The sequence below is a fragment of the Nilaparvata lugens genome, chromosome 5, assembly GCF_014356525.2.
Source record: "Nilaparvata lugens isolate BPH chromosome 5, ASM1435652v1, whole genome shotgun sequence".
Lineage (NCBI taxonomy): Eukaryota > Metazoa > Arthropoda > Insecta > Hemiptera > Delphacidae > Nilaparvata > Nilaparvata lugens.
The window spans coordinates 61,416,715-61,440,443 of NC_052508.1; the positions used below are offsets into that span (position 1 = coordinate 61,416,715).

Genomic DNA, 23,729 nt, shown 5'->3' on the forward strand with positions numbered 1-23,729 from the left:
TATGTATATTATAACAAGGGATTTAAGTAATAATATTCATAAGTATTGCCCATATTACTATAATACCAGATGTGTGAATACAATATGAAATTTTCAAAAACTTTAAAACGCTCTCCTGAAAAAAACATTTGGAATGCACATATCAGGTTATGCCATCTGACCACAGATTTATTCAGAGTAATTTGAAGTGGAATCGTCATGTAGAGTACACTATTCCAAAAGTTACCAAAGGTATTTTTATGTTAAGAAAGTTGAATAATAGTAATATTATTGTAGTGATATTGTCACATTATTGAAGTTGTAGTGTTTGTAGTGTTGCTACAGCAAAATGGATGGTCTGTGAGTGGCCACCTTTAAGGTACTCAGCAAAAATTAAATCAAAGTAAAAATAAGTTAATACAACTTAGTTAGTATTAAGTTAATACTAACTTAGTACTAAGTTAATACAATAGGTTAGTACAACTTATCTTGACATAAATATAACGGTCAAGTAAATTAAAAACAATTCAACTTACAGTAAGAGTTATGGTACCAAAAATAAAATATAGTTGAGAGTAGCTAACTCTGTCTAGCTGAATTTAACTTTTTAGTAGGCTACTGAATTTCTATCAAAAGGAATTTAATAAGCAAAGTAAGAGTAACACACATTTGTGATGAATACTACTTTTGCTAATAAATTTAATACTGTTCTGGCTTCCAATAGGCTTCATGAAAAATCATGGTGAATTGGAATAAGGATTTTGAACTAAATAATTCACACTCCCTAGTTTAATGTTAATTACAAAATTAATGTTGTAACCTATTATTACATGAGACCTTTGACTATGACGGTAAGAGAAACTTGGGTCACTGAAACGAGAAGGATTCATGTCCTAAAACTTGATAATTTGCATCCCTTTGTTCTCAAGATCATGTATTACGTTTGTGAAATAGTCAGGTGTGTTAATAATGATTGAAATGTAATATATTTTTGCTCAGAATTATTCTGGAAGAAAGAGTTTGAAGATTAAATGATGGCTGTCTCCAAGTGTGATTCCGTTGTAAATTTGAATTCCCGCTACAGTAACTCCTCAACTAAAGATGGCTTCCGGGTTTTTTTTTAGGCGGTACGCTGCTTTCTCAACCAGTGCTACCTCCGGTGCAGTATTTAGCTCAGTGTGAGCACCACGCTTCCCCTAGCTTCTGTACCACAAATCCACAATCGCAGTCGCTGCGATAGTGTTCACTCGAATTCTACCTCAAATTTGTAGGTTATATTAGACACCTCGGTAGCTAACTGTAATTTTAATTGGCAAAAACTTGCACCGATGTTACTCAAACTAAAAAAGAGAAAATCTAGAACTTTTGCGTTAAAAGATGAGACACTTCATCTTAATGTGTCATATGCAGATACAAGAACTTCAGATAGTATTCTAAATACCGATAGTTTGGGAAGTGATAGCTTTTAACCTAATGAAGTAAAACAGAATCTCAAGGCTCCAAGAGCTGTCAAAGAAAACTTTCGAAATTGTATCATCACTTCAACAGACTAATTCAACAACAACCAGAGACCAGAATAAATATAATACACATACGCATCAACTATTCCTTACTCTATTCTCTATTCCCGCAATTAGATAATTCCCCACACAATTAGATGTAGAATATCATCCCCGATATTCCAGTAGTGCTGAAAACGTTTCACGTCTGACCTACCAACTGATTGACTATTTTGAATATTGATTCTTAATTTACCAATGATGGTTATAAGCCTATTTTAAATTCTTCAAGTTTTCATTTTACCAAGTTTTTAATCAGACCCTTGCGGAGCACGGGTTACCTGATAGATCATAATAAATCAGCTGTCGAGTGGATTATTAATTGCATGCAATTAATAACTCAAAGTAACATGGTATTTTCTCTCGACCTTTCTCTGCTTTCAACACGGGCTGACCAGTTGCCAGTATGTCTTGTAGGAAATTAGCTTTTGGTGATAGTAGTTTACAAGAGATTATTAGCATTGACGATACACCAACCCAAACAGTCATTCGCCGTTTTCACACAGATATCTCGCCGACACGACAAAATAGGACAGAGTTTACTCTGATGAACATTAATATAGGAGGCTGTGGTTAATAGGAGGCGAGGTCTACTATTTACAAAACTACTAGTTAAATATTTTTTACAAATATACAGACAGTTAGCTAGTCAATTTTTGAAAACTTTGGCTCCTCAGGATTTGAATATACACACTGTAGTATTCATTTCATCGTGTATTATATATTGTTTGTACGTTTGAAGGTCTATTTTGGTAATTATTAATCTAACAAACCCATTAGCTGGCCGGCAACTGGGGAAAGGTTTGTTCATGCACGGCCATATGCTTCAGAAGTCCTCTCTTCTCAGTGAAACAGCTGTCACAGTGGCTGCACTCGTATGGCTTCTCGCCCGTGTGTGTGCGTCGGTGAGTCATCATCACTGACTTCTGTGCAAACACCTTCAAACACAAACCAATACATCAATCTTTCTTAATTCTTTAAAAGCTAATTCTTAATTTAAATTGCTTTATTGTAGATCTGGTAGATTAGAGTGAACTATTAGCATCTTAATATTACAATCTTTTTTATTAAAACATGAAAAGATATCAATAATCAACAATTTATATTATACCGGGATGTCTCGAATCACAGCTATCTACTATAAAAGACGATGAAAAAATAAACTTGGCAACTGAATCGTCCAATCATTCATGTGGATTAGAAGCTGGCTTTATAATTCAGAAGCCCGGGTTCAAATCCCGGTCCGAGCAAGATATTTTTCTCGGGCCACTTCCGTTTTTCGGATGGACAAGTTCCGGCTGCAGTCGTTAGGTCATGTCAGATGCCCTGAAATTGATTAGGTGTTTAGGTGTGACCTGAAAACTGTAACACCAGACTTGAGCCAGCCAGGTCACACAATATCATTATTATTTCTACTAACTTTATAATCTATACTATGAATCTCACTGTATGGAATTAAACTTCTCCATTATTGCAAGTCATTTAGGCTGTTTAGTATTGAGATTTCATGTTTCAAGATAATATATCTATTTTTTTTAAGTACCATAATACATTTTTAGAGTTGAGATGAAATATTTTGTTAGCTCATTATATTTCTACAGTCTACGAACAACATTGTTCGTAGGTTTGGAAAAAGATGAAGCTATCTGCTTTATCTAATGACAGCAAATAGCTAACCGATTATAATCAGGTGCTGACTTTAAATATATTTATGATTGTAGACGCTGTCTAAAATGTAAATTTACATTCTGTAACAATAAAGAATATTAAATTTATTTATAACGCGAATCTCACTATAGTAACTAACTGTGCTTTAGTTAGATAGATTGCCAGTGAAACATGAATTTCACTATTGAAGATTAATTGATTGATTTTAATTCAGTTTACCATGTCTGAAAAGACCCATGGCAAACAGCAAATTACAGAAATACGTCACAAAATCAAATCACAGAGATAATGAGCAAAAAAAAAATTAAATGAATAAAAATGAGCGCGATTTTGTTGCCCGTCAAAATGCATGTGATATGCTCATTGACAACCTGCCTGAAGATGCGGTCATTTGACAAGGCTCATTTCTACATGCGTTTCCTCAATGCGATTTTTTATGGGGTTATTTGAAATCCCTGGATTATGTCGATCGACCACGGACCATAGCACACCTCAAGAACAACATTCGCGACGCCATTGGCAGCATACCGATTGATATACTGCAACGAAATTTCAAAAATCGACTTTATCAGTGAATGCGCAATGGGGGTCGCCATTGGTCTGATGTAATTTTGAAGTCTGCATGGAAAAAAATGAAGTATTGTATTCTCATATAAAAAAATATTGAAACAATATCTTAAGTACTTTTGTTTTTATTGACCTTTCAAATAAGTAAGTTTCTCTGGTGCACCTTGTATTACAAAAATAAATAGCAAAACTGAATACGGTACAGAGATCGCCTAATGTGAAAACAAAAAATGAAAATATAAATACAATGACTTGATTTATTTTGAGTGCACACTTGATCGTACCTTGTCGCACAAGTCGCACTGGAATCGCTTAACGCCTATGTGGACATCGCGCACATGTCGCGCCAAGTTGTGTTTGGCCGTGAACTGCATGCCGCACAAGTCACACCTGAACACACGCTCGCTTGTGTGTATATTCTTCACGTGGATGTTCCTGCAACATCAATAAATCTATCAATAATTTTAATCACTTCAACACAAAAACATACAAAATACAAAAACAATTCAATCAAAATACAAATGTCTAATACAAATACAAAAACAGGCTACATGAGGCTACTTGGTAAGGTGTGCTGAAGAGGAAGAAAGGAGAAGAAATACCAAGCCAACTATGGTTTTCTATGTAATAGGCTGGTAAATGGTATACAAGTAAGAAAAAGGCGAAGAAGAATGGGAAAGGAAGAGAATCAATCAATTACTGCATCAATCAATCGATCAATTCAATGGAAGTTTCCTTATGCCTCTACTCTGCTATTTTCTCTCCCTTTCCTCACTCCCTGTCTCTCTACCCGATAATTTCAATGAATGTTAGATAACAGAACTAAGTTACATATCATCCCATTATTATTTTCTTGCATTATTATTGTCAATAATTGAACACTCAGCCTCTGCTCTCAGGTTTTTTCGAGCCTTGCAGGGACTTCCCGTTTTATATATTTATATATTCTATACTACTTGATGGTATTTCATTTTATATTGTTTATATTGCTAATAGAGAATTATTTTTTTTTTAAAGCAAATCTGACGGAGGTGAAACTTGACTTGAATGATTGATCAGTGAACCAATTAATCAACAAATGAGTCAAATACTTTATTCACTTCATAGTAAAATATCTGAACTAAATATCAGAAAGAAAATTATATACTCGTAGAATGAATGAATGAGTCGATCAATCAATCAATCAATAATTTAATGAATGACTGAACAACAATGAATAATTATTATATTAATTATTTATTGAATAATAGCCAATAATCTGTCTAATAATCAAGAGAACCCGGGTTCGAATCTCGTTTTTGACCACAGCACAGTCACATGAATACGGCCAACCCGTCTTTCGGAGGAGACGATAAGCCATCGGTCCCGACTACCTAAAAAGTAGTCGTCATATCTCATCACTCATTACCCACGCACAAGCCTAAGAGCTTATGTGGGCATCACCCTCAGTATTATATTATTATTAACCAATGAATGACTGAATAAATAAATCAAACAATGAATGATACCCGACATTATAGCCAATTATTTAAATGTGAGACAGTTTGATACAGGAAGCTTGAAGTTACAGTTATGTGAGTATCAAGAATTTAATGCATTAATGGAAGTGAAAAATTCGTGTTTATTTATTTATTCTTCTTTATTTAAAACTCATTATTTAATAATCTATTCAGGATATTTTTCGTTTAGAAAGTTTTTTATATCAAGTGGAACGCACATATTAATCCAATAGATAAATTAAAATTGATTGGAAGAGCAAGCAACTTACCTGAAATGCAAAGACTTGAACGACTTTTCGCAGTAGTCGCATTTGTAGGGTCGCACGTCGCTGTGCGATATCAAATGCATTTCCAGTGCTGACTTGTACTTAAACGTCTTCTCGCAAAAATCGCACTGCAAGCTTTCGCAATCATTCTCCTTATGTGCCGCCAATTTGTAGGCTGTCTTGAACTTCTTTTTGCACTTCAAACACTCGTAAGGTTCATCGCCGGGGTGCACCTCCTTGATATGCACTGCCACATCACTCTCCTCCGGGAACTTCACATCACAAATACCGCACTGATAGTCGATTTGACCCGAGTGCATCACTTTCAAATGGCGCATTAGTATTTGTTTATGTGAGAACTGCTGCTTACAAACAAAGCACTCGTACGGTGTTTCCCCCGTATGGGTACGCTGGTGAGCTTTCAACGATTTTTTCAGTTTGAACCTCTTATTACAAATCTCACACTCAAAGTTCCTTTCAGTTGTATGACTCTGGCGGTGACTGTTTAGGAGTCTCGAGTTTGCGAATCTCTTCTTACAAGTATCACAAACAAAAGGCCGGTCCACGCTGTGCGAGCTCCAATGCTCGTCCAACTGTTTCCGGTCGGCAAATCGTTCGCTGCAATACTCACAGGGAAACGGCTTGTCTCCCTCGTGCTGCTTCATGTGCATCACGCAATTAAAATGCGAGCGAAACTTGGCGTCACAGAACTCGCACGAGAATTGAGCCTCGTCGCTATGCACCAAGCGGTGTTTGCTGAGGTTGTAAGTGGATCCAAAGCCCTTATCACACAGGTCGCATTGATAGGGTTTCTCCCCGTGAGTTGCATTCAAGTGAGCTTTCAAATGGGTTGTATTCTTGAACCCTTTGCCACAAAACTCACACATGAACGGACGTTCCCCTGTGTGTTGTTGTTTCATATGTTCCGTCAACCCTGATTCCTTCTCAAACTTTCTCCCACACTCCTCACACGTATACATGAACTCAGTGTAATGCAATTGGAACATGTGCTCATTTAAATGACGTTTGATCACAAACTTGTGGTCACACAACTGACAAGCGTAGGGCCGCTCGCCGGTGTGCACCATCCTCTCATGGATCAGGTACAACGAGTGTGTGCTGAACGTTTTGTCACAGGTGTCGCAGCTGAACGTTTTGTTGAGATGCACTTTGGCGTGTGATGCAAGCCACTTCGCGGTGCGAAACCGTTTTTGGCATACGTTGCAGGCGAACAGCTTCTCGTCGTGTGTCAGCAGATGTCTGGTGAGATGTGCCGGCCCGGGGAATACTTTCTGACAGTACTGACACTGGTGCACCACTTTCGGCTTCCTGCCCTTGCCTCTCCGCCTCCTCTTGCCAAGGTTCTCGGTCAGCTGTCTCAATTCCTCCTCCTCATCTTCTTCGTCCTCCTCCTCCTCATCTTCATCCGTTTCCACGTACGAGTCCTCCTCCTCCTCCTCCTCCTCCTCCTCATCATCATCATCATCATTATCACCATCATCCGCTGCTTCCGCATCGACATAGTCTGCAAAAAAACAAACAATTTTCAATTTTCTGTCTTGTTGTGTAGGTAATAGAATATAATGACTTTTTTATTTGTTGACGTGGCGAAGTTTGGACAGTAATATCCACTCTACCACTCAACCACGAATGAGGTCATGCGGTGAAAGTGAATGAAAATGCCTTGAAATTGTCACAACTTCTAGGCTACTGATTTATTGGAAGATTTTGAGATACTAGTTTCAGCTTTTACACCATAAAAGCAATCTCCAGTGACCTCTGATTCGTATTAAATCATTTTGAGATACTAGTTTCTGTTGTTACAAAATTATCAACCTCTAGAGGCTTCTGATTTCTATTTTATCATTTGGAGATACTAGTTTCTGTTGTTATACCATAACAGAAATCTCCATTCACACCAGATTTTTATTTAATAATTTTGAGATAGGCTACTAGTTTCAGTTGTTACACTATAAACTCAATTGTCAATAATTATAATTTAAGGCCCCCAGCAAATAGATACCGGTTAAGTCACATATCACACCAACATTCAATGTTTAAGAAAACAGTTAATCTATGTAAGTTCTAAAATAATAAATCTTATTCCGGATCACTTTCTCACAGACTCTAAGATTTGTAGAAAAACTAATCTTGATATAAAAAACTGGACGTAATGTAACTTTTTCTCCAATATCGACGAATAAGGCTCTAGATTTCTGCTGAAACTACTGATTGCAATGCCATTTCTTTAGATATATTTGTCAGAAGTGGACTCGCTTACAAATTTTTCCTCATATTTTATTTCTCTCTTTTTTCCAATCTCTTCTCCCATGGTCCCCTTTTTCGCTCTTGTAACAATATTACAAGTAAATTTTCAATTCAATATTAACACCTAACTATTTACGTTTTCAATAATTATCCATAAAAAAGCTTGGATACAGAAACTGAGTTCATCCATCATCTACTGATTTACGGAATAGTGAGAAGACAAAAAAATAAATACCCCTAACAACACCACCCTAGGTTGTGGATAGGATGTGGATAGGGTTGTTGTGCATAGGTTTATAGGAACTGGTGGTGTGGATAGGGTTGTCTTTTCTCATAATACAGCTTTTTCTGTCACAATTCGGGCAGTTTAAAAAACGGATGTAGTATTAGTGAAGACAGGTTTGAACCGACTCATTAATTCAGATAGTTTAATCTTTTATATCTTAATTGTAAAATTGCCTAAACTATCAAAGAAGCCAAGCTGAGGGGCATCTCGAAAAATAAGTGATTTTCATGATCCATTCGATTATATCCGACCACAAAAATTGAATACTCATAGCCAAGCGAGTAGCGTTTTATATTTTGTTTGATGAAATTATATTTCTTTATTTAAAAACCTTAAAAGCTAGTTTTTGTGTAATTGATTTTTAAATATATTTTTCATTTAAAATAGCCTAATTCTATCATAATTTAAAAGTTTGAGTTATTCGTTCTTTCATTTTTGTTATCAATTGCACCCACCAATAAATCAAGTAGTTTTATTTCTTGTCGCCCTTACATACTTGGTGGAAGCCATTACATATTTTGGTGGAGGCTTTTCCTCGCGTTACATATTTGGTGGAGGCTTATCCTCACCATTACAGTTTAAACTAAATCAGTTTACCTGATGATTAAACTCAAAATATAAAACACAAGGTACCGTTATGTATGCTATAGTGGGCATAAAAGGAGGAGGACCCTGGCCGATATAGGCCTAAGACAAAGTCGTGTACAATTATTTTCCTAAAAAATATAATTCAATATAGTACGAGGATAATACAACAAAACAATTTTTTAATCAAAATATGATGTGAAGTAATATCATATTCCAAGATGATATATCAATGATAATACGATGGCACTAAAATGCCATATCCGCAGATGCATGGTAGGTTCTGTGTCCCGCTACCGGACAGGCAAGCCTTCTCCTTGTGCACTTACTATATCATTCTTGATTTACTTCATCAGAATTTAGATAAGTTGAAATTAACCTGTGCAATTGGCATTACTGTCAAATGAATTGCCTAATTCAAGTCTATGTCCAATGATTCTTCACAATTATTTCAATATTCTTCTCCGATCACCTGTACCAGAGACAAATAACCAAGGTATCTTTATGCATGTACCATTCAGCGGCCACTACGGGAGTGCCTCAATACTGCGATATTTCAATTTGTCTAGAGTATGAACATAAGCTAAAAGGTTCTGTACAATTAGGTTTCAAAGGTAAAAGGAACGGTTAGGGAGGTTAGGGTTTGGTTTCTAAATAACAATATGTTAATATTATTTGAAATGTGTTGATAATTTTACATACTAAAAACAATTAACGAACCCTTGAAATACTCGCACTATTGAGATATCGCATTTACGAATGACTCTCGTCACCACACCTGCACAGTTGTGATGCAAGCATCTTGGACGGATGCTCCGGTTTTCTTGAGCTGAACAGGTAAAGGGATAAACTTCTATGATAAAACACAACTTGATTAGAAATAGAATAGAATTGTATTGTCGTTAAACACTCATTGCAATATACATAGGCAGCAATAAAAACACATTACATAAAATACTAAATGGCAACGGAAAAAACTAATTGGCAGAATAACAGGCAGGCATTGGTGAATTGTGCATAGCTCTGACGAATGTAATACTAGGCTTAGTCTAGTCGTCTGAAACATCACATGTTTAGTCTGTACAGGTTATGGGTTCGAGTCCCATTCTGTTTGACATTTATCTATGTAATTTGACATTTATTTGTATATCTTTTCATATTAAATTGTGTTTAGAAAGTGTTTTTATCTTGGAATTTATTGAATGAAAAATCAAGAGGTGAAGTTGGAAGTGAAAATTGTGTAATGATAGAACTAACCTAATTAACTTATAATAAACTTGAGTGGTTTTAGGAAATTACATTGGGTAATACGGCGAGGTAGAACATCTGAAAGGATCTTTCTGCCACTGAAAGCCAAAATGAATGAATGAATGAATTCAACTATATCATCCCTCACAGCGTAATCAACGCACAAGTCATGTGGGCAGCATCAACAATAAATAGAATCTCACTGAAGATGGGTTTTGATTTGTGCATAAATGCAGTATTTACATTTGAATTATTTTAATAAACTCTAATCTTTTCAAATTCTTACTCTATTAATTTCATAATAAACACCAACCTGTCTCCATTTCTTCATCTGAACCGTCTTCATCAACTAGAATCAGCATATCGTTCAGTTGTAATGAATTTGACCCGCAATCTTGTTTATTACTTAACACTGAGATTATCTGTCAACACAAAGTTGGAAATTACCAGTTAGTTTACACAATAAAACTGAATTGAATAAGCTAGTAACACAATAATGATATGGGTGATACAAATTGGAAAGTTTGAACGATACATACAAATGCATGTGTAATACTATATTTAAAGTACAATAATATATGAATGAAATATTGAGTAGATTAACGCTAAGTTATAGTGAGATTCACTTCAACTGTCAGCATAGAGTAAGTGGGTAGTATTGATGTTATTGATAAGGAATACTGACAGATCGAAGAGAACCTCACAATAGTGAAGATGGTAGATTGGCTATTTTACAATGGAATAAATATTACAATCCTCTCAAAAACTAGATTTTCATGTTTTAAAATAAGTTGGGTTATCTTGTTTACAATATTCTCCATTATCCAACCTTTAAAAGTATCCTCTTGTTAAATATTGTGAATGTTATTGATTATTATTGTAAACAGTAATTTGTAATTTAACATTTTTTTCTAAAAAAAGCTGAGTCATACTAGAGTACAACTGAAATAAAGTTGTATGTGAGCCTTTATTATATTTATTTCAAATTTATGGATAAAGATAACTTATTATAAGTTAATTCACTAACCTCTTCTTTGTTGACGCTTATTACTTTATGAGTATTATTTCTAGGAGAGTCTTCTATGTCTTGGATAATCGAATCTTCTTCCTCTATAACTGTTAAAGTTCTACTCTTGTTTATACCACCTCCTTTGTTACACTTTTCTCCGATACTCTGATTTCTTATGTTTTCTTTCGAAGCGCTTTCTTCGGCTTTGTCCACTCGACTAAATTTCACTTTTTTCTTATTTTTCAACTTATCCTGTGAAAAAATAGAAAATTAATTATAATTAATAATAGATCATAAAATAATCTCAATCTATTAATCTTTATATAAATGAATAGTCTTTACAGAATAATAATTATTCGTGAATTAGAACATATTGTAATTTTCAACCACCACAAGTATTCTATAGTACCTGGCTAAATTTGTCGACCGTCCAAATCCGTTTTACAGACTTACACTAGAAATAAACGAGTAAGAGAATGAATAAAGGAAAGAATGAATGAAATAAAACCAAAAAACTCAAAGGGCCATATGTATAAAGTTGAGCATTTGCTTATACTTCTAAAATATTGAGCATATGCTTAATTTTCTATGAATAAACGTGAACAAAACCTTTTGCTCATGCTCATCAAAAAGATAGTTTGAGCATTTGCTCACAAAAAGGCTTAGCCTTAAAATTGTATGAATGAACTATAGCATTTGCTCAACTTTTGAAGCAAATGCTTCAAAAAAGGTTAATCTAGTCTGGAGCAGCTTTTCAACTCTTGCTCATGGTAAAATGGCTCAACTAATTCGTGAGAGTAAGAGGAAACTATACCAGATACGATCACAACTAATAGTTGAGAACTATAAAACTCTTTTTAGATTTTGACCATGATATATATCACCATTATTCCTACAAAAGAAAAAATACTAAAGATACATATCCGATAAAAAGATAGCCATCACAGAATAGGGAATAGGCATTTTAGAAGAAGTGAGTGTAGAAGATTATAAGAAGGCTAATGAGATTATAAGCTGACTAGCCGTCAGGCTCGCTTCGCTCGCCATATCCGTCTAGCCAAGGAGCTCCGCCCCCTGGACCCCTGACTGGATCGTCCAAGAATGAGATCAGCAGGCTCGCTTCGCTCGCCTGCATTTTTCATTTGGGCATTTTTATCATATGTTAGGACAATCCAGTCGGGGGTCCAGACTAAACGGCTGGCTAAACGGATATGGCGAGCGAAGCGAGCCTGACTGCTAGTAATATAATATTCCCAGGATTGAAGTAGCAGTGCTCAGTCAATTTTTCCGCGATAAATGCATTCAAATCTTCAACTAGGTGCCAACCTAACAAAGTCAACTCAACTTAATGCCAACCTGACAAAATTATTAATTTAGTTGCCAGTTTACAACTGTTTCGAAGAGGTACTCTATCTAGATTATAGTTCTATAGTAACATATGATATGGAAATTTCAATTATAATTAAGAGATTGAGAGAAGAAGAATATACATGCTAGAAGACGAACTTTAAACCCTTAAAAACAACCCTTAGAGTTAAAATATTGCCAAAAGATTTCTTAGTGCGCCTCTAAAGGGCCAACTGAGCATACCTACCAAATTTGAACGTTTTTGGTCCGGTAGATTTTTAGTTATGCGAGTGAGTGAGTGAGTGAGTCAGTCAGTCAATCAGTGAGTGAGTGCCATTTCGCTTTTATATATATAGATTAAGATTATAAGAAAAGTGGAATCATAACCTCATTTCGGACTTTTAAAGATATTATCTAAATTTGGGAGAAAAATAGTACAAGGAGTATCCTTAATTCTTCTCTCCCATTTAGTGTTTTCTTGTGAAAATTAGAATAATAAAATAAATAAATAAAAATAAATGAAAATTATGCTGAAGATTATTATAGAAATGACATTTTTTCACGCTATAATTTCAAAATTCAAAACTCAACTAACCTAAAACTCAATTCATAGATAGAGAACAGAGCAGACGACCAAACACAAGCGGTGTCTATACTTGCATATTTAGCGTTTACGTGAGTATAACATTCTAACCTTTCACTATAAAAACAAAGTAAGGCCACAAAGGCGTATCAGCTGATGAAAAATCTTTAAAATAAGTGATCATTTTTGCTCCAGAGTTCAGGAGCATAAGGCAAAGCTTATTCATATAAAAATGAGCAAATGCTTATGCTTCTACCTAATGCTCATAAGCATAAATGCTGTTTTTACTTATACAGCCCAATGTGAACAGTTTACTGAATTTCAATTTTAAAAATATTTTGCATAGTCTATAGACTAGACAACTTTATGTTGTTGTTGTACTTTATGTTGTATGTTCATTTATCATGTTTGCAAAGGAAACAAGGTTACAAGGGGCCGAAGAACACAGTAGGCTTATATTTAATAGTTGTACCCGTGTTTCGGATGAATACGTAAATCCCTGAAGACAGTCATCACTATGAGGCCCTGAAATTATTCAGGTGTGTCCTGAAAATTCTTGACACCAGACAGGTGTTTGACACCTGACAGTCAGCCAGGTCATTCAATATTCAATTATTCATCTAGTTGAACCTTGATGAATCGCAAGTTCTTCAAAATCGTTTTATTGAAGGATTCCAGTAACAGGTTTATCTTGAGATTTTTTTGACTGGCGTTATCAGAGAAAAAGAAGGTTGTTTCCATAGCTTTAGTATAACTGCTCTAAAACGAGATTTGATGAAAGTGCAATCAATACGAAATTTATTTTTCCAGAACAGAAATGAATTTTCATTATACAAAATAGATCTATGAGTTAGGCTAACCCTTCAGAATAGAATGCTTTTGAAAGCTGAAAGAAATATCTACAGCTACCTATTGAATAAAATTGATCTTCCAACGTCATTGTTTATTATTTTCTAAACTATTAGCTACAGTGAGATTCACTTCAAACTTTCAGAATATACTTATAAATAACACCAACGCCTCCCATGCAATCAATGCTGACAGTTTAAAGTGAACGACGTCGCGTTCGTCATCATGGCTATGCTACAACGTAATTAACACAACAAAATTACCATATTTTTTCATTCTGTGTATGGGTGTGCAAAGGCTAAAAATAAACTTTCTACTCGTGATATTTTTCAAAGTTTTTCGATTTGTATATCATCAAGCTATCAAAATGAAAAAATTTCTCAGGAAAACATCTTTTTCCGATCATTTCTTTTTGAGATATGAGCGCCTGAAGCTTGAATTTTTGGGACAGAACATTTAAAATTTAGTAAGATATAAATCCATGAGATTTAGAGGATGGATTCTTCATGGTACTGTTGATCTAGTAAGACAAAAATTTTCTGAAAATATCAATTTTTGAAAAAGTAATCCAATTTACCAAAAATAACTCAACTAAAAGTTATTTTTGGTTATTTTTAGTAAATTGAATAACTATGTTAAAATTTGATAATTTCAGAAAATTCTTGTTTTACTAGATCAACAATACCATGAAGAATCTATACTCTAAATCTCATAGATTTATCTCTTACCGAATTTAAAATGTTCTGTCCCAAAAATTTAAACTTTAGGCGCTCATATCTCAAAAAGTAAAGATCAGAAAAAAAATGTTTTCCTGAGAAAACTTTTTCATTTTGATAACTTGATGATACAAAAATCGAAAAACTTTGAAAAATATAACGAGTAGAAAGTTTATTTTTAGCCTTTGCACAGCCTTAAGGAGTGCTGACGTGAATCTCACTGCGACCTTACATAATTCATTTGAAAGCACCTGTTTATAGTATAATATAGTCAGTGAAAATAATAGCAAGGCATTGTTGCCACTTTCCCTAGTCTACCGCCTTCTATAGTTGATAGCTGCGATTCCAGTTATCCCGGTAAATCTGATATGATATAGATAATTGTTGATTGTAGTTGATAATGATCAATGAAAGTATCTTAAATATCCTATTATATTAAGCGAGCAATTTCTGTATATATTTTTAAATCTGGTTATTTTATATGGTTATTTATGTCTAACGGATCTCGAAAACGGCTCTAACGATTTTCACGAAATTTGGAACATTGGTTTATGATATAAAAATTCGATTGCACTAGGTCTCATCCTTGGGGAAACTCGCTGAAGGACACGAAAAGGATAATAATTATTCATCCTTGGAAAAACAGATGATAATTTCGTCGTCTGTCGATAACAGAAGATGTGTGTGCCTGTGTGGGAGATCAGCTGTGTAATCAATCAGCTTACCGTATCTCGCAAGAGATCTAAAAATTTTAATAGACTCGATCAAAATAATCTGATTTGTTGACATGACATGGTATATCATAATAAATAAGAGTATATCATAATATTCAAAGTTAATCATTATTTTACAATTCAAGTGATTAGTGAGAATTATTTTGTTATTCAATTTGGTTTGTAAACAATCTAAATTAGAACATTTCTGTTTTCAAATATTTGGACTGAAAATAGGACCTGAATTCAAGTGTATGGAACATAACCTACTTTTTGGACCATTTATAGTGTACTAGCAGGGCACCCGTGCTTCGCTACGGGAATTAAAAGCTAAGATTATTTTTGTGAAACATTTATAATCTAAATTCTACCAACATTGTTATAATCGTTTTTGAGATTAGGCCACAGCTTGGCATGAAAATTATTGAGTCAAATCATTTGAATAATTAATTGATGTGTTGGAACTGATCTGAAGAATAGTAGTCCAATTGCAGAGAATTTTGTAGAATATTGGGGGGGCTTAAGAGTCGACCTCGACTCTATTCATTGGCAATTAATATTTCCCGTTGACAGTTATCAAATTAGCAGTGATCATGTTATTTTTGCTTTTGCTTGATTCAATTGAAGATTAAATTCCAAATTGAGTTGATTCGGAATTTTATGACTCTGGTAACCATGGATCTCTTGCTTATTCTGAAATTTTTGGCATAGCATGATGCTTAATTTTCGTTTTACTTATTCAAAAGTGTGAAAGCAACCAATCCACTGATTTTTTCTTCCATGGAAGTCCATTCATACAAAAGAGTATTCATAATAGTTGGTATAACATTTATTGTGGCTGATTCCTCATGTCCTAAACTTTACTATCATAAATATTAATGTGGGATGAATTTGCATAAATCTGAATAGAGTTTAAATCACTTTGATTATTGACTACCATTATATGATTTCTATCTTTGATCTTAGCTTGAAACCAAAAGCTAAGGGATGAAAATTTGGATGTAAACTAACATATGACTCAATTTAATTTCTATCTAAAATATCGGGGCACTGAGCTTCGCTTGTTGTTTATTTATTGATAAACAGAGTACAATTATTTAAAATGATTGGGGAAGGACTAACAGGCACAGCCAAAAACGGTTTCTTCTCCGAATTTTGATTTATACACTTTAAATAGTCCAAAAAGGTATAGGACGTTTATGTCGCAACTTTTACTGTTATCTCTAGCTGATAGTCCACGTAGTTCTTTCCTGTGAAGCTTTATGACGCTGGTAGTTTCTCATATTGTGCAGTGCATACACTCTTACCCGGTCAAAACAGTAAAAATCGACAATAATCGGCAGTAATCGGCTTGAGATAACAGTAGAAGTTGCGACATAAATGCCATATACCATGGAATATCTACTTACGCTATTGTTTCTCTATGGTTCCATACACTTGAATTCAGATCCAATTTTAATCCAAACATTTGATAACAGAAAAGTTCTGATTTAGATTGTTTACAGACCAAATTGAATAACAAAAAACACTTATCAGTTAAAACTGTAAAATAATGAATAACTTTGAAAATTATGATATACTCTAATTTAGGATGATTTATACCATGTCATGTCAACAAATCAGATTATTTTGATCAAGTCGATTAAAATTTCTAGATTCAACAGCTGGACATAATTCTATCTCTCTCCTACACAGGCACTCGCATCATCTCTGTTATCGACAGACAACGAAATTATCATCTGTCTTTCCAAGAATGAATAATTATTATCCTTTTCATGTCCTTCAGCGAGTTTCCCAGGGATGAGACCTAGTGCAATCGATTTTTTATATCATAAACCTACTATGTTCCAAATTTCGTGAAAATCGTTAGAGCTGTTTTCGAGATGGACATACATAACCATATACAGAAATTGCTCTCTTAATTATAATAGGATTGACAACTTTAGTATTGTGATCTATCAATATCAATAGGTTTGTCTTGTCTCATGTAATGACATCATGAAAGGAAATAGGAGCAGCTGATGGAATATGATGTTTTTTTTCGATTTAGTTTTTAGCTGATATTGAAACATGAAAATATCAGGCCCAGTAGCACAAAAGCCTGTTTAATTTCTATCAGGATTGAATTTCATGAGAATTAATCAGAGCAGGGTTTTTTTTAATGGCTTCTCTCATTGGTTCTCGTGGTATTTAGTCCGGATAATGAATTAACAGACAGTGCAACTGGCTCTCTCAAGGCCATGGCTGCGTAAAAACATAAAGCAACAGAGGAACCAATACAACAAAAGCTGAAGAAATTAATCGCATTTCTATCACCTCACAATAAACTACCACACATTTGGAGAGATCGATTTTAAATTTATTTTGCTATAATCCGGTCACTTCCTGAATCTATTCTTCCAGATGTTCCATGAATACTGTAAGGTTTTAAATTAATTAGCTCGCCAAATTTGTTGACTCAACTACAGCTATTGTAATATTTTTCATTTGCACACACTCTCTCACGTTTTCAAAAGATTATGGAAACTTTTTTCTGATCAGCTGCTTGAGGGACCAATAATCCTCTCTCAAGGAACTCCAGCGAATTTTCCCAGAGTTCAGACCTGTTCCAAAATAATGTTTTTTTTGTCGCAAACCCACTATATTCCTGATTTAATAAAAATCGTTAGAACCGTTTCGAGATCCATCCGACATACATACATATCCACAAACACACATATTCAAACAGAAATTGCTTTCTTAGTATAATTGACTTCAATGATTATGATTTCATTCAATGAGAGTTTATTTCACATAATAATAACAGCTGGCATCAAAAGCAAAGATGTCAAACATGATTGAAACAGTAGCGATCATCAACATGATTATCTTCATCTGATATAGTAACAAAATTATAGTAAGATTCACATCAATGTGTCAGCATTGTTTGGATGGGGAGCATTGATGCTATTAATGAGGAATACTGACAGTCAACGAACTATTATGCATATTCTCTAATATTTTTAGAACAAACAATCAATGTTTGGGAATAATTGATTCATGGCGCCTTACTTCTATGGAAGATATTTTTACATTACGAAAAGCAACAACAGCTATTAGGCCGTTCTAATAATTAATAACCCCTTTCTTTCGCCCAAGTTATATTTTGGCAGAATTTCCTCATTCTTTGCAAATAGATTCCACAACGGACACTTCTGAAGTTTTAAAAATACCCACCATAATCATACTGAATTATTAAAATTTAATCGAAACTGTTTAAGCAGTTTTCGCGTTGTCGGATATACAAACAAAATTAGTCCTGATAGAATAGGATGAATTGATTGAAGCAACTCCAGTCATAAAAGTTTGTTTTATGAAAAATAAAAATTATCTATACTCCAAGGTATAGGTAGCTCCGATTGAAGCAGCAGTGCCCAATCAATTTGTTCTCGATAAATGCATTTAAATTAGTTCTTCAACTTGGTGCCAACCTAATGAAGTCATCTCAACTTAATGCCAACCTGACAAAATTATTAATTAAGTTGCCAGTAGTCAACAACTGTTTTGAAGAGGTAATCTCTCTAGATTATAGTTCTATAGTAACACATATGATATGGACATTTCAATTATAATTAAGAGATTGGGAGAAGAAGAATATACATGCTAAAAGACGAACTTTACACCCTTAAAAACCACCCTTAGAGTTGAAATATCGCCAAAAGATTTCTTAGTGAGCACCTAGGACGTATGAGGAAGCTATATTCCAAGTTTTGTTGCAATCCATCCTGTAGTTTTCCAGAAATCGTGATCAGTGAGATAAGAGTTTTATAAGAATAGATAAATCAAAATTCGGGGAAGAAACAGTTTTGGGCTGTGCCTGTTAGTCCTTCCCCAATCATTTTGAAGAATTGTGTTCTGTTTATCAATAAATAAATAACTAGCAAAGCTCGGAGGCCCGATATTATTCTATTCGTCAAGAAAAATATTCTTCTCATTATTTAATAATAAATTTTAATTATTACTGTGATGGAATATGTTGGTAGTTCATCATATTTCTACATAGTTTACAAAAACTTTGGCTTTGTTTTACTCAATCTGCTATGTCTGAAGACAGACAAGGATAGCAAAGCAATGTTAATCTGGAGTGGTGCTAACTTTAAAACTTGGATCTCAGCACAGTGCCTATACTCACCAGTAGTTTTTCAATAGCATTTTTGTACTCGACCAGCTTCATTTCAGCCTGCACAATAGTCCTGGCCGACTCTTTCAGTTCCTTCTGCAGTCGGGCATTCACCATTTTCAGGCTGCCGTTCTCTTTCTGCAGTGACTCCACTCTTGAATTCCTAGTTGCTGAACTTTCCTCAGCATCAGCCTGAAAAAAAAACACACGGAAATAAGTGTGAGGATACACCAAATGAAACAAAATATAAACAATAGTTGAAAAAATGAAAATAATTATAGGATACTACAATGAGGTTCAGTGAATTTAATTTGAACTGAAATGGTGCGGAAATAGTTATTTGTGCAACTAGTGCGCAAAGTGACAGTTTGCTGCACCGAAAGAAACGTTTACGAAACTCGAAACACTGAAACTCGCCTACGGCTCGGGCGGAATGGTTTCTTGAGTGCAGCAGAGGAACTTTGCGCACGTATTTCACATTAAGTTTTTCCTACAGTTACCATTGAATATAAAAAGTGGGTAATTATGGGTAAAATTCCCTGAAATCCATCAAATGTATATCTGTGTAATTTTATTAATAAATAAAATAGAATAATGTATGTGTGTTTGAATGGCGGGGCGGCTGTGTGGTGTGTGGGCGGCACTGTGCTGTGGCTGTCATCCACTGTTGTCCACCACCTCAATATTCTTATAACGTGCACCACAGTCACTGTTACCAACTTAATTTTGATTTTGCTGCACTGGTGCTCCATATAACCTACTAACTATTTTGCGTTGCCATGTTGCAAATCTGCAGTGTCTCATCGCTGGGAAAACGGTGGAAAGAAATGTCCGTTGATCCACGAGGCTCGTTTCTACAGCCGTGGGCCACACATCTACCTTCCATTTTGAAGCCGGATCATTTACACTGGGAATTCGATTATTTTTTGTTGGATTAAGGCAAATGTTAAGACACACACACAGTTATTGAAAAAATATTCTAGTGATTGAACATTGTTAATTCGATCTAAAAATAAATTTGATATAAAAAATAATACATATAAATTTAATATAAATTAGAAATATTATAAATTAATATTAATAAAAAGAATTAATAAAGAGTTAACTTATAAAGAATACTAATTCAATTAATATTAATTTAATTGATATAAATTTAATATAATTGTATGGCCGCGGGCCACACATCTACCCTCCATTTTGAAGCCAGATCATTTACACTGGAAATTAGATTATTTTTTGTTAGATTAAGGCAATTGTTAAGACACACATTTATTGAAAAAAAAATTCTAGTCATTGAACATTGTTGATTCGATCTAGAAGTAAATTAGATCTAAAAGTACTGTCTCAACCCTCCAAGTTATAGGGACATTGATGCATTGAATGATTTTGAATCCTTCTTAAGAATTGATTGGGCATCATTGAAGATCATATAGATACAGTTAATATAAAAGAGATCATTTGAAAAAGCATAAATTATAACAAAAAATTCAAATAACAATTGATTACGGTAGTTTGGGATAATTGCCAAAAAATTTTAGGAAATATTTTATATAATAATTTTGTATCATTGAATCAATAAAATAAAATTAAAAAGAAATGAACTTGAAGATCATCTTCACAGCCAGCCGGGTTGGTCAGGGGTGTTACAAATTTTAGTCTACTAGCACCGCCTGGTTCGTGGGTTGGAATCCCATCAGTGGAATGAAGCTTTATTATCTAATAATTTCACCCATACCCATTTCCACTTTCCATTACCCACGCACAGGCAAAAAGCCTGGAGCCTTGTAATTGCCAAATTGGCGATTTTCGGTGAAATCAGACAGATTCATGAGAAACTATGTCGTGAGAAAAGACGAAAAGGAAAGCTGTCGCCTGATTACTGTCAATCAACGATTCAGAGAACGGTCAATGACCTTTTTCTGAATAACAAGGGTCTTATGTGGGCATAAAATAATCATAAAATTATTGCCCATAATGTGTGCACTAATTATAAGAGTAGTTTCTACTCTCTTCCAATAACTTCATAGTAGTAATATGATTATTGACATCAAAATTGAACTCTATGTGGAGAACACACATTACAGGAATGTAACATTACATAAACATTGTCACATGTGGACAGTATACATTGGTTGCCACCACCAATGTACCACCATATACCGATTGTATATTAAGATTGTTCGCTTTGCCAAATAACACATCAAATTACATGTTGTTTCTTGAAACGGATGAAAAGCTGATTTTCGAGTATACATTGAGCTTCATTTTCAATACATCAATAACGTTTTGAAAATGGGGAATGATAGATTACCAAAGATTATGACTGTGGAGGTAATAAGGAAGAAATGTTTTTGGTACAAGGCATGGTTAAAAATGACAACGGAGTACAATATTAATTTGGATTTTTCCTCTGAGAATATAGCCAACTGGAAGAGTGAAATGTTTAAGTTGTTGGATAAGGTGAGAGAGAATTTTAAGGAAGATCTTTTAAGAGGTACAACAGCGGCAAATTATCATATTCATTACAGAACACTGAATTTAAGTCTAGGATCTGCGAGCTATATAAAAGAGCTGTGTAGCCATACGCTTGTAAAATGGGTGATGAAAGCAAGATGTGGATTAATAGATTTGAACTTCAAGCCGTGGTTGGAAAATAGAGACATGCGCTGTTCATTATGTAACAGAGGGGAAAACGAGGCTATTTTCCATTTCCTAGCAGTATGCCCCATTCTATCAGAGTGGAGATGTAGATATTTGGGAGCTATTGAGCTTAACCAGGAATCATTATTGATTTTTTGAACGGCAAGGATTGGGTAAAGCTAGCATTATTTTGTAGAGATGCTTGGCGCTATAGATGGCAATTAATTCAAGAGTTTAATTACTGACGTATTTCAATAATTTAATAGTTTGGTTTGATATTAAAATACTAATGAACCCCCATTATTATTGTTTTTATTACCTATTATTATTCATCATCTCAATAGTTGTCAATGTTTGTAATTGAGGTCAATTTAGAGCTATTTCGTTCTCATCTAGATCATTTCCACTCAAAGGTATATACTTTTGAAAAAAAATTAGGCCATTTTAATTCAAGAATTGAAATAGCGTAACATGGATATTTCCTTCATATGCATATTTGTTTAGTGCCATAGTAAGTTGTATATTTTGTAATTTAGTCATTGGGTACTCTTTAGTTCCGACTTTTTGTTACTCAGGTTGTTTAATTTAATTTGTTTATTATCAAGAAATTTGATCATTATGTATTATTTAGACGTTTTTTTATTTAAAAGAATAAAGAAAGAAATTGGATCACATTAGAAATATAAAATGTTGGAATGCTTATGTTTTATCCAAAGAGACTCATTTATTCATTTTATTTTGAGTTGAAAAATGTGTGTTCATTTATTTTAGTAATTCGGAATTTCCGGCTGACGGTCTTTGACCAAGCCGTATAGTGTATGCAATATTTTAAATAATACTTCTTGTAAAATATTGTTTTTTTTTCAATAAAGCACTTTTATATCTATATCTATCTATCTATATCTAGTTCATCACTTTAACAATACCGGTAGGTCTTATTATTATTAAAGTAGCTTAATATAAATTATTATTTATTAATGGGTTGATAAAATACAGAATAACTACTAATAAAATTTGAGGTTAACTTTTAGTTACCAAACAGTTTACAACAACAACCTCAAACTCATAGTATACTAATATTATTTTATATATTATTTTGGTTTTATCGATAAATCGACTATATAAAGCAATATTTTTTAGTACAAGCAAAAAACTAACTATTTAATTAACCGTGCTTGAAATCGTATCGATGAAGCCAACCTCAAAATTCTAGATGCAAAAAGAAACAATCAGAATATTCTACTATTTGTTTAACTTAATTGTAATTACTACTTACAGCACTCATGATGTAATTAATTAGAATATTAAGGAATTTTAAACTATTATAAAAAGACTATTATTCCTATTTAATCTAACCTATAGAGAAATCCTCTTGATCTTTATGTTGTCAGAATCAAAAACATACATGGAATGCAAAAAGGTTGTACAAGCTTCAAGGAAACTATTTTTTCCAATTCCTATATATCAAGTGGATTAGGTTTAACTGAACTAATAACAATAAATTTAGGATTCATGCTTGATAATAATTTGTAGAATTTTAAAACAAACTATGCTTTCTCTATGGAAAAAGCTTTACTGACATAACCTAAAAATATGGCGAAATATATTATGTCATATTATTCAATGAATATGATAAAATTAATTCTGTAATAGCTATCAAAAAACATTTTAGTAACTCTATTTGAAATTTTATTATCAGACAATTTGAGTAAATGATTGAAATAAGTGATTGATAACAGTACATTCTTTTTAACATACCTGTTTCAAGAGGAGAGACTTGCTGTAGAA

At 33.8% G+C, this 23,729-nt stretch overlaps 1 protein-coding gene across 1 annotated transcript; it reads right to left on the minus strand.

Moving 5' to 3' along the window:
* On the minus strand, positions 1 to 23,729 carry LOC111048737 (zinc finger protein 271). The gene is made up of 7 exons (XM_039428991.1): positions 23,700 to 23,729; positions 19,314 to 19,493; positions 10,953 to 11,186; positions 10,239 to 10,347; positions 5,542 to 7,063; positions 4,058 to 4,208; positions 1 to 2,476 (listed from the first exon to the last, which is right to left on the minus strand). Exons 2-7 carry the CDS (start codon positions 19,416 to 19,418, stop codon positions 2,315 to 2,317), a joined length of 2,283 nt encoding a protein of 760 aa, XP_039284925.1. The 5' UTR covers positions 19,419 to 19,493; positions 23,700 to 23,729; the 3' UTR covers positions 1 to 2,314.

What these genes read in the sequence shown, in the direction of transcription:
- LOC111048737 (XM_039428991.1), bottom strand. Translation starts at nt 19,418, where the DNA reads ATGGTGAATGCCCGACTGCAGAAGGAACTGAAAGAGTCGGCCAGGACT. An exon ending in AGATGAAGAAATGGAGACAG is followed by an intron (nt 7,064 to 10,238) that starts GTTGGTGTTTAT and finishes GTTTTTTTGCAG; the next exon opens with ACTATGTCGATGCGGAAGCA. An exon ending in AGTGCGACTTGTGCGACAAG is followed by an intron (nt 2,477 to 4,057) that starts GTACGATCAAGT and finishes TTGTGTTTGAAG; the next exon opens with GTGTTTGCACAGAAGTCAGT.